We start from the raw sequence: 13,367 nt of genomic DNA on the forward strand, positions 1-13,367 counted from the left end.
CTTATGTACAAAACTTTCACCAAAATTTTCTACTGTAAGCGAAACAGACGGACATACAGACGGACGGACATACAGACAAGTTGGGGACTATATGCCCTCCCACCCGGGCCACCCCTACCTTCAGGGACCATAAACATTTTGTCGTTCTCTCATTAACCTATACAGGAATTGAGAGTAATTGTGGTCAATTTGGGGACAGAGCTCAATTTATTGATTAATTAACTTTCAAATTAATGAAACATTTTACAAAGATGGCCCTTTTTAACATGACGTGGCTCAATTCTATAAAATTGTTTTATAATATGAAATAAAGTTTAGAATATAACAAATAAAAGCAAATAAAATGACTTACTTGAGTATAAATCCATGTTACAGGAACGTCCATTTTTTCCTCCAAGAATTCATCAATGTTTATTTTATCACTCGCGACTGTCACTATTCCTAATTATGCACACGTGTATATACATGTTACACATATGTCATATGTCATCGTGTAATGATTTATAGTAACACATTTTGAATGAACAATGTTTATATACATTGACACTATCAGTCTGAGTTTATGTAGTAACTTAACTTTCAACTTTTGTTTCAAACACAAACTCCCCCCACCTATCATCCTGCGTAACTCGGAAATTCTGAGATGAGCGTATATATTGTTTAACGTGTTCAAACTCTGTTTCCGGTTCTATCTTACACTTGTCTATTGTTACTGTGACTTTGTGTGAAAGTTTCTCCACTACCTTAACGAGATCACGCAATGTTGAAGCAGACATGTTTACCTCCCACAACTCAACATGTTTAATATTTCTCATTCCAGAAGGCAGCGACATTTCACCTAGATTGATATGCGACAACTCCACGTGTTCCACTTGACTATTAACTTTCAATTGTGACACTTTAGGTATCCAGTCCAATTCTAACTTCCTTAGATCTGAATGCTGACTAAAATCTAAACTGTAACTACACGACCACCAGTGCTCGGCACACCGTAAGTCCCACAATCTAATCTCCGTCATTGTTTTTCTGTTTATAATATAATTCAGAAACTCATTCAGTACATCGTGGCTCATCTCGAAATCGCGGATATAAATTGCTTGTAACAGAGAATTATTCTGTAATGTTTCCAACATTTCACGGCTCCAAGAACCAGTAGACAACCAGGCGAACTAACAGTGAGACATTTCGGCGACTTGTTAAACAGTACAGGAAGTAGCGTCTGTTCAAGGTCACCCCGGTAGTATATTTTATTGATCTGGAACAGTTCGTGCAATGCACAAGAATCGATAATTTCACGTAAACTAGGACCACTGTCTGTGTCGATATTTATTGACGCCATGTTTGTTTGATTGTGTACTGCGAGCCGTGCTAGATGCTTAAAGTATTTTTCTTCTATACAATCTTCACTAAAGAAAAAATCTTGGCAGCAAATTTTGAGTTCCTTATCGCTCGTGTTTTCTTTCATACAAGAAATGTACATGTCTTGTATGTCTTTCAGAGGTTCACAGTCCCAGTCAGTCGTAGTTCTGTATTCGCTCGTTCTCGTATCTTCACTGATCACTGACATGAAATTACGAGATATTGAAGAAATGATTTCTCCATTCATTCCACTGACGAAAACTAGCACTGTCGACATGTCTAGAATACTTTGCACACTTTTACATTCCTTCAGAAAGATTTCGTTGACATCACTTTCATTTTGACAGCTAATGTACAATGCACAGAAAAATTCCTGTACTGTTTTGTGAGAGAACGAACATTTAGAAATTTGTTTTGTTAGTGTCTTTTCTGTACTTTGTGTTAATATTCCGGAGTCAAGACTTAATTTCAAATAATTTGGTGACAGATACTTATCAGCCACTGACTTACTGAAAACAAGAGTGCTCTCCTTTGTTTCACTGAATAATGTTTCAAATGCTAATTGTCCTAAAGCTTTCAGATATGTGCTGTATTTAGTACAATGTTCATGTTCACTGAAGCATTGTGGGATATCACTCTGGGAGGGTTCGCACGTTAGTTCCACTTCGAGATGTTTGCTTATAGTTCTCGACAGCAGGAGTTCAATAATGCTTGCATATAGCCCACACTTTGATTTTCCAAGTGGAATATTGTCACACCATAAACAAATGAGATACATCGTAAGAAGGGGAACGGATTCCAGATCCTCGAGTTTATTTTCTTGGACTTTTTTATTCAACTGTTTGGCCAGGAGTTTTGCTTCAGCAATATCCAGATTCTTTATTTTTGAAATAGCTCTTTCCTCTAATATCTGTGCTGACTCAGAGGTTAGTTTTACTAGTTCCACTTTCTTACCTATTTCACTAGTTTTAAGGTTTAAAACACTTAATTTCCAAGGTCTTGTCGTTGTAAGGATTACACACTTTTCACGTGCATTACGATGAGGGATTATTTTTGGTTCTCTGGTACATTTCTTTTCAGGATGGATCCATTCATCTAGGCCGTCCAAAATAATTAAAGATTTTCTCCGGTGCAAAATTCCCTGTAGATAATCTATTGTCATTTCGGAAGACCGTGACACATTTTGTATAATTTGATTCATGATCAAATCATCAATGCTGCAATCATAAGAAGAATCCCGTAATAACACAAGAAACAAAAACTCAAAATCACGCATAGCCTTTATCGCATCTTCTGAGAAGTACTTTTTGTATTTCTTTTCGGGACGATGAGCCTGGCACCATGTGACAGCAAGATATTTTGAAAATGCAGTTTTTCCAAATCCAGCATCAGCGGTTAAATATATTTCACAACTGTTTTCAGACTTAAATACGTCCGACAACGATTCGACTGGAGTTTTAGTCTCTTCCTCACCTGGCTTTTTTTGTTTGTCAATGAAATTCATTTCAGGTAAAATGTAAAAATCTACAAGGGGAGTGTCGTGTCCCTCGACTAGCGGTGACAGTGGTATTGTACTGTATCTTGTTTTGTAGAAGGCAGCCAAGTCGTCTTTCAGCTCTGAAATAATAAAAAAACGAATTAAAGCCAACATAGCCCATCACAATATCATCATTATGAATGCTGTAATCTTATTAGACGGAAATTGAACGACAACGACCTAACAAAATTAGCTATTGACTTCTTATTTCTTCTTAAATGACTACTGACCACTGATTTATGAACGAATTTATGACCACCTATCCCGCTGAATCGGAAAATATGTGGGGAAACAAGCTATATAGTCCATTCTTTCATTGTACTGCCAACTAAAGAAATTAAAGAAATGCAGAATGAAATAACGACATCATGCGAAAAACATGTGGCGGCGCTGAATAAATAACTCCTGTGAAACTTTCCAACAAAAGATAAATCTTAATTTATTTGATTTGTCTCGGTCAATAGTTTTCAGTTGAGTGGCAATAATCATTTTCCTTGCCAGTGTAATTGTAACCAATGGCCTGCTATATAGCTAGTTGTATACTACTGGCCGTAAAAAGATAGATAGTTGTATACTATTGACCGCCGGCAAACCATTCGTTAGAACTAAGTCTTCAGTGTATGTACATTCCAACTTACTCATTATGAGGTAATAATATACAATTTATCAACCCTCAAAAAGTTATATTCACCTCGCAGGTGAATATAACTTTTTGAGGGTTGATAAATCTTGAAAGTCAATAATTGTTTTATTACATGAATAAATATATAGTCAGTCTTGTTATTACAATTGTAACTTTAATAAAGAAATAAGGAATAAATTTAGACCAAATCAGGTTGATATTGGTTTTCCAAGCACCTATTTCGATCTATTTTTATTTTCGTACTATTTATGGTCGGCTAAAAAGCTCACCAGAGCTTATGTTTCATATGTTTGTGTCATGCCGACTTTAAATAAAACTTATTGTATTGTATTTATAACCCAAGATAAGTTGATATGATATGTACTCATTACTTTTCGAACCGTTTTCAGCCAATCAGAGAACCCATAGAATACAGTCATGTAATAAAATATTTTTATATTATTGCGTGCGCACGTTTAAGGTTTCATGTGCGCAAGGTAGAGCTTATACGGGTAAAGGTAAAACGTAATCCGTGTGCACGAAAAAAATCTACGTGTACACGAAAAACTAATACGTGCTAAAACATGCTAACACGTGTGCACTTTTTAAGTATACAGTAACGTGAATCAGAATAAGCTCACAACCAACCCCCGCAAATGTTATTTAATATTGATATTTTTATGATACCATAAAATACATGAAATGAGAATATGACTGTGATTTTGTCACAAAATGAGTTTTGCCCCCACACCCCTATCCTTAAATGATATCAATTACATTATTACAAGACAGTTAGACACCTTATGTAAATCGCCGGTCCATAATTTGTGCTCATGACCTGTATATACTGGAGTTCCATGCGCGATGAAGGGTCCGGACCCTCCCACCCCCAGCCTTCTGGAAAATCCTAAAAAAAAGGAAAGAGAAGAAGGAAAGAAAATGTTTTCTTCGACAAGGCAACATAAGGGCCGCATTTGAAGTGCATATGGCTGCTGCTATATACGACCTCGATGTTATTCATATTTATGTTAATTATCTCAAAGCAACCCTTTAAGAAAACTTAATTTTATTATTTTTCCCAAACTTAACAGATGAGCCCACTTAAATGTTAAAAGGGGGGTTTATTTGTATATACAATTGCAGTGGAAAAGGTGTTCTTAAATGCTCCTAAAATACAGAAAAAGAAGCTCTTAATTTCAATTTTTTGGGCGTACCCCCTAGCTGGTCGGCTAGTTTTCTATTTCAGCTGGTTCAGCGAAAACCTCTACATATAAATACCCGCCCGCTTAGCTCAATTGGGGGAGTGTCTGCCCTACGGATCCTTTGCACCTCTGATTCATGTGGGGAAATTGACAGTTACCTGCAGAGAATAGGTTTGTACTGGTACAGTACCCAGGAACACTGCATGGTTAGGTTAACTGCCCGCCGTTAAATGTCTGAAATACTGTTGAAAAACGGCGTTAAACCCAAAACAAACAAACAAACAAACAAACGGATAAACAAATCTACTTCAAAACGGCTTACTTCCATAAAACACATATCAAACTATCTAGAGCATATAGACATATTTGTCATAGTAAGGGTTCGGCCCCCTACCCCCCGAGAAAATTGACGTCATGTAATAACACTGAATGTACCCAGGGCAATAGTTTTAACTATTGACTGACCATCCATTCAGTAACGGTTATCATACCGATGCTGGAAAATTCTCCTTCATTTCAAATGGATTTAAACTGTTGGAGTTGAGTTCGAAAAAATAATTTAAGTGACGGACAGACGGACGAACAGTTGATTCAAAATAATATATACATCTCCCGTGTCTTCGACACCTGCGGCATAAAACGCAGAACCAGGGATCGTGGGTTCGAGTCCCAATATTGCCACAACCACGCATTCTCATATGGCACCAGCACTAGCGTTGTACTTTGCAGGATGCGGACACCGGAGTGGTTCAAATAAGCTTGAAACTTTCATCACAAAATTAAGTTCAACTAATTCATTGTAACTTTAAGTAAACCTAGAAAACATAAAAAGTTAATATAAAAGTTGTTATCTATTTAGTCTGAAGCAGCCGACATTTTATTGACACATTTTTTTCCGAAGCAAGAGCCTGTATTTTCCTAATAACACAAAACGAAGAATTAGACGACTCTGAAAGAAGTTTACATACCTTTGTTTTCTTTTATAGACGTTTAAATTAATATTTTAATAATATTTTCTGTAACCTAGGTGTTTACTGACAAACTAACTTACGCTGCAACCAGCGTCTAATGAAATATACTGTGGTTCTATAAATAGCGTTGTCTGCAGCGTGTCAAAATCTATGGAAGCGTTCTAGAGACAAGGAAAAAAGAGAATTAAATCTCTTTCGTACGTTTTTAAGTGACTTAGTCATACATTGAATGTTACAAGTCATTTGAACGTTTTTGTTTTTGCTTTTTTTTTCAATCTTGTACGTGTGACTTAAAACCCACACATACGATTTGCAACTCACACTTAAATGCACTCTGAAGTTGTCCGCAGTCACTTAAACGCTTCAATAAAAAACAGTTTCTAGAAATGTTATTAACATTCAAATGGAAGACAACAAGATCAATCGGTAAAATTATGGGCGTGGGTCACACGTATGATTAACGTTTCGACCAGCTAAGTATACTAAAACACCTTTGGATGTTGCTTTCAATCTTAAAGCTTGGACGTAGCGTAGCACATGCCAACACTGTGTTTCGGAGAAATTTACACTAACGAAACTTTTTTGAGATGTCTGTAATTGTGCGAAGTTTTATCACACTCTGTTAAAATAGCAATGTGAAGTTCGCATCTCAAAGTAAAGTCTAAATTTCAGACATAAAACCTGCAATGTTTGCGGAATGTCCCTTAATTTTATCATGTGCTGATCCAGGCTGTGAACTTCTAAAGTTGATTTTTTGGGGTCTTATATGAAACGTTGAACGTGAATGTTTTACTCCAGTCCCTTCCTGTTTTGTAAATTTTTAATGAAGGCACGAGAGCAAAGCGAGCTGAACATGTCATGCATTAACTTTTGTTTGCATAAAATATCTATCCTCCTGCACATGTATAATGATTTTGTTCCTAGAGTATTACCAAAGATAAATGTAATGTAATAATAATATGCGAGAGGAGCGAGCAAAAATAGAATGTATTCAGTTTCATGGAATATATAGCCACTGCGGTATTATTCATAACGAAAAAAAAAACTACCCTATCATAAAGTAAACTACATCCTTAACGATGATATCCTTTTTTTATTCCGAGAAACCATTATTCTTTTGTATGAAAAAGACGTATGCCCTTCTTCTAAACAAAGAAGTATTATTTTTTAGCATATCTTGTTTCCATCAATACAAATTGGACTACCATTTAAAATTAGCTAGATTTATCTTAGTTTAAGTGTACATCTCTCACTTGGAAGGAATTATTCACCTGAATCATTCTACATTGAATTTGAATTAACAGAAAAAGTCCACAAGTGCCAATATCCAAGTGGCAATATCCTTAGGATTTTACACAATCTCGCCAAAAAAAAGGATGTCTGAAAATGTCTGTATATGCCTCGGATGTTAGATATTTCCGTATTTGAAAGCTGCAGACTTAGACTAGTTTTAAAATGAAATTTCGTGTAATATATATCTATTCTACGGAAGTGTGAAAGGAGCATCTGACGCTCATAAGTTTTATTACGTTACAGACGCGGAAAGGACATATGAGCCGCGCCATGAGAAAACCAACATAGTGGGTTTGCATCCGCGCAGTCTGGTCAGGATCCATGCTGTTCGCTTTCAAAGCCAATTGCAATTAGAGAAACTGTTAGCGAACAGCATGGATCCTGATCAGACTGCGCGGATGCGCAGGTTGGTCTGGATCCATGGTTGTCGCAAACCCACAATGTTGGTTTTCTCATGGCGCGGCTCAATATATATATCACCTAAATATCAAAACGCACATTTGGTTTCAAACATAAAATGAAGACAAAAAACATTGAGCGGATCCAGACACAGGGAAGCGTCAACTTTATTATTATTATAACCAAATCAATAGACCATGTCAAAATCCACCCGCTTCTCTTAATACGGAGAGTGCGCCATCGAAACAAAAATACCCTTTATGCGTCATTTTGACGTCACGTCAAACGTAATTTAGCCTTTTACATAGATAGATGAAGTTTCCGTATTCAAAGCTTTTGAAAAAATTATGTTATTCAGGCGAACATGTTAAACCCGATAAACTAGAGCTATTTGTGTTGTTGACAATTTGCGGAGTGGACACGGCTCATGTGCATTTCTGTGTAATTATCAATATATGATTGTTGTTTGATATAATGTACGGTATGTGTACGTGTATATGTACCCTTATTTCAAATAGCATCTAAGCTGCCAAAATTTAGATCTTTTAAATTTTCATACAACTGAGCGGTGCGACATGTCGTTGTTATGTGTACAGCAGCAATTGATTAAATTTTTTGGGACAGAGTTTAGCAGATACTAACTACTGAGGCTTAAAAATACACCTGTGCGTGTGCGTGTGCATGTGCGTGTGTACATACAAGTATGACATCTCAACATTTCTATTTCAATCCTGTTAATTTAATTAACGTTTACAAATCACGTGAATTGTATCGGATTCTCCGCCTACCTTTGACTGACACCTCTGAGTAACAAAAATATGTCGGCTTCCTTTGAAATACGATATATGTTCTTATGTAGTAAGTAATTTTCTAGACACATTGTTTCAGCGACCTCGACTGATGCTAAACAGGGAAATGATGATTGTAACATAATCATTACATGAGCCGCGCCATGAGAAAACCAACATAGCGCATTTTCGACCAGCATGGATCCAGACCAGCTTGCGCATCTGCGCAGTCTGGTCAGGGCCCATGCTGTTCACTTTCAAAGCCTATTGCAATAGAGAAAACGTTTGCGACCAGTATGGATCCTGACCACACTGCACGGATACGCAGGCTGGTCTGGATCCATGCTGGTCGCAAAGCTACTATATTGGTTTTCTCATGGAGCGACTCAAATCTAGTTTGCGGTGTATTGATGACTGTAACGTGACGCAACAGTTTGGCGTCAAACAAGATGATACTCAGCAGACCCCAAGCTCGGTAGAAACACGAAATGTGGAATATAGTGATAAACGTGGAAAATGAATGCGAAAAACCTGTCTTCAACATTAATTGTTCCATCATGTGTAAAAACTGTGGTTTTGTTGAAAGATGGGAAGCGTTTTATTACGGATATTTGAAATACGTTTGGATTATTTTCTATGAAATTGCATTCGTATATTAATCATCGGGTATATTTATATAGTTTACATGGATTGAACTTTATCCATATTGCATCTAACTAAAAAAATGCAATAAATTGTGTTTCGTGGAATTAAAAAATTCAACATGTTTTTGAAATTTATTTTTTGTTTTCTCTTATCTATCTTACAAAAACAATATGTCTGATTTATTTGTAAATTGACCTTGATATTTTGTAACGTGACTTGAAATACAAACCTTTTCAGAAAAAAAAAGAATATTAATGAAGCGGCGGTCATTGGTACGCATGCGCAATAGTAGACGCTCTTCAGCGTGTAGAGCCGTTCATCGAAGTTACTTCTACAGTCACATTTGTCTTCAGGAATAAGAAGCCATTTTTTTAAAAATATAACTCGCTCTGTTTGGTCAAAAAAGTAAGTTGTACACAATATGTTACGTTTCCCAATATAATCATTGATCTACATTGACCCGTTCTAAAAAATACAGTATGGCATTTTGTCTGTTAGCCATTCTTTTACATTATTCCTGAAAGTTATAGTTTCATGACAATCCAAGAACAAATGTTTTAAGTGTTTCTCTATGTGCATTACAAAAACTATATAAAATTATTTTTTATCCCCTTATTTGCAGCATATAATATGTTTCTAGTATTCCTTGGATGATTCTACAGTGCAACCATTTAAGCACTGGGCCTTTAGTGGCAGAAAAAAGGCAGTTTATATAATGATCCCCTGTTATGATTAACAGCCAGGTTCAACTCATCACACCATTTTCTCTAAGAAATTGGAAAATTATTAAAATAAGACATAAAGTCATAGTTCTACATCCCTTAGTTTGGCTGTTCATGATTTTAACTGTCAAATTTTGGAATAGATAATAAGTGTCTATTTAGGTCAAAACTTCCCGCCAGCACTGTACTGCTATTTTCATAATGTAGCATGCTCTTTCTGATCTTGTATCTTTTTATTTTTCTATTCTTTTCTATTTTCGAACTGAGTTATTAGGGGCAACAATTCTGTTTATAGGTTTATATGTGTCTCGATATTATTGTAAACAAATTATAAGATTTGCCTCCCTTGCATTATACGTCTCAAAAAGTACTAACAAGGTCTCAAGAATTGTCTCCCTTATCAAGCACTGTTTAGTCTTGTGTCTCGTTGTTTTGACGTTTTGGCATAGAACAAGGCTAGAAAACCATTTTAAGATCTAATTATAAGATTACTTTCAAAAGTATTAGGGAACGAGTGCCATAAGGCGATCGATGTTGCGTCAGTTGGACATTTATTGCATATTTAAATTACCAGAATGGAATCGTAAGTTAGGCCTACCTTGTATGTACTTAAATATCTTAGCTAGAGCTTATTATATAAATACATCAATAAGATTATAGTGGACGCAACTTGACCCCGATGGTTGACTTTTGTATTATAATACATAATGAGGCACAACCTATTATTGAAAAGGAGTGCATTGTATACAAACTAACTGCATATAAATATACAGCCTAAGGTCAACCGTCGAGGTCAAGTTCCGATTACTATAGATCGAATTTAGGGAGAAAGCATGTATTATTACCATCATGGAAACACAAAAGAATACAGTTATTTTGTGGTGCCTCTTTGCATGAAGAAAATGAGACATAACACGTTTATAGTTACAAATTGACAGTGGCATTTATTATGTCGCCGGCTGCCAGTTAGGGGTTTGGTCGGGGTTTGGGCTTGACAATAGAAGAGGAACACCTCATAATTGTTCTGACATGTATTGTCTCAAACCAATATATATCGATGAATCAACCAATCGATCAACCATCAATCAACTGAAACATATACAAAATACCATAATAAATAGATAGCTACTGTATAAAAATACAAGTACTGTATTGGGCAATACATGAAATATATTGATGGTCAAGCAATAACAGGATCACGATAAATACCGTTTACATAGACAATTGAAATAATGTCAACAATTCATCGGACCATTGCTATAATTACCAATACATCAATCGACAAATAAGTACATATAATCGTAGATAAAAACTAGCGGTACATGTTTATAATAATTACCTGCAGAAATATGTATATATGACTACAAAATATTGGATTTCTGTTAGCACGGAAAATATGGCGTTATTGATGTTTTGCTAAAAATGGCGAATGCGAATGTTTACTTGTTGTGAATGGTCAGTTTAGGTCATGTGATTGAACTGTCCGAGTAGAGGGTCAACAGTACATATCTGTTTATGGTCAAAGGGAAGCAATGACTAATTTTACTAAACTATAGTAAAAGCTACTGTTGTAATACTGCTACACTACATTTACGAATCAGAGGTGTTTATTAGATTGCAGTTAAAATGGAAACGAAACAATAGACAATATGTATCATCAATATAGTTTATTTATTATTTATTTCCAACCTATGACAATTATACCTCTCTATTGTCTACAATGATAAAATCCCATTACCCGAGAAAGAGATATTTTGACTATCAAAAACATTTTCAACCTTTTTGACACGTGACCAAACGAAAAGTGACTGTGAGGTCATGTGACCGCGCTGATATTTTGAATGTCATATAAGGGCAATTAACTAGCGGCTTCATTTTTTTAGCCCTATGATTGCCTCACTTGTACTATTCAATGTGTACACAGGCGATTGCCGCGCTAAAGATGAAACTGTTAAATTAAATGAATTAAAACATTTTTAAACATTTTATGTACAAAATTTTGTTCGGTATACTAAAATAAATATCATATGGCAACGTCGCCTCGGGTGACATTTTGCCCTCGGGTTGACAATATCAATGCCACACACGCTACCGTATGATATTTATATAATATTAGGCCAAGACAATGTGTGTAATGTCTTAACATTTTATTGAATAACTATAGCAATATGTACAAAAATCAGTGTGTGTAGTGAAATTTCAATCACATTTTGTTTCTGCAGTGTAAACTAGTTATTCATCTATGTTTTTGAAACTATGCTGAAAAGAAATTAACTGAATAAGCTTGCAGATGAAGTTTTAAAAACACATTTATTCAGGAATGGCCTGAATTGTCCACCTGAAATCTGGTAGTATAACTAAATTACCTGTACTGCAAGAATGATTTTTTTGAAGTTTTTTTTGTGAAAAAAAAGTAGGTCACTAGGTCGTGGTGGGTCTTTAATACTGATCAACATCTGGGAACTTAGGGTAAAACATACGAAATGAAATGAAGTACTTTCATCGGTGTTATTACAACCATAAACCTTCATCGCTTTCATCCGAGAAAGTTCAAATAATGTCAAATAAACAAATCATATTTTCCAGTTTGCTATAGCTTATTGATTGTTCCCGTTCGTATGGGGGAATTCTGCCTTAAAGTTTGCAGCCAGTGCAGATCAAGATCAGCCTGCACATCTGTACATCAGGTTTGCAGGCTGATCAAGGTCTGCACTGTTCGCTATTAAGTTAGTAAATTTTCAGTGATTTCCTTTCACTTAAAACCTATACATAATAAATGGTACTGCTCCTATTGAATGATTGGCCAGTCTATTTAAAAAAATAAATAGCCAGATAAAGGTTAAAATCCTATAAAAAAAGTCAGAAACTTTAGTAAGGTAGGATATTGAAACAATAATATCTAAACAGTTTAATGTTTATAGATTAATGTTACATCCTTAATTGTTCTAAAATATTAACCGCAATATTTCCAAAATAAATCCGAATCGGTGCAGAAGTAACTTGATATATACAAGCGTACATTAGACTATCAATGCATTAGTTTTTTGGCATGTGTAAATATTTCAAAGCCAGATATCATACTTAAGGAACTAAAAAATTTGCAAGTGTCGGCAGATCTCTTGTTTCAAAATCAAGAAATTTTCCAACGGAAGGCTATCGTTGGCTCTTGAATATATCATCTAGGACTTTGTCAGGCGAGCTGCCATAACGTCAGGGAAAACTACGGTGGTATCTTTAGGACATACAGAAAAATGACATGCATGAATTAAGGGGAAACAAGGAAATTCTTGAATATATGGGCGAAGTCTACATTCTAAATCTTTTTTTTTTTGTCAAAATCAAAAACATAATTTTTTGGTCATCACTGAATATTTTCTACCTTTTTTTATCAGTTTGCGTATTTGAATTATAATCCTGCAAACACGTGAAACGGTTATAAATATTATCGAAAGATGTTGTGTGCACGAGATAATATGTCGAGCGCTCTAAATAAGATGTCGTACGCACGAGATAAGATGTCGATCGCTCGAGAAAAGATGTCGCGCGCGCGAAATAAAATGTTGATCGATCGAGATAAGATGTCATGCGCTCGAGATAATATGTCGAGCGCTGGAGATAAGATGTCGTACGCACGAGATAAGATGTCGATCGCTCGAGAAAAGATGTCGTGCGCGCGAGAAAAGATGTCGAGCGCTCGAGATAAGATGTCGTACGCACGAGATAAGATGTCGATCTCTCGAGATAAGATGTCGTGCGCGCGAGATAAGATGTCGATCGCTCGAGATAAGATATCTAGCGCTCGAGATAAGATGTTATTCGCACAAGATAA

At 35.7% G+C, this 13,367-nt stretch overlaps 1 protein-coding gene across 1 annotated transcript in view; it reads right to left on the reverse strand.

Moving 5' to 3' along the window:
* LOC123539385 (uncharacterized) overlaps nucleotides 1–13,367 on the reverse strand; it is an 88,979-nt gene that overhangs the window by 16,081 nt on the left and 59,531 nt on the right. The window contains exon 6 of the mRNA XM_053529492.1: nucleotides 353–2,976. Coding sequence (XP_053385467.1) covers nucleotides 1,070–2,976 — 1,907 coding nt within the window. The 3' untranslated portion in view covers nucleotides 353–1,069. The remainder of the gene's footprint in view (nucleotides 1–352; nucleotides 2,977–13,367) is intronic.

The sequence above is a fragment of the Mercenaria mercenaria genome, chromosome 18, assembly GCF_021730395.1.
Source record: "Mercenaria mercenaria strain notata chromosome 18, MADL_Memer_1, whole genome shotgun sequence".
Taxonomy (NCBI): Eukaryota; Metazoa; Mollusca; class Bivalvia; order Venerida; family Veneridae; genus Mercenaria; species Mercenaria mercenaria.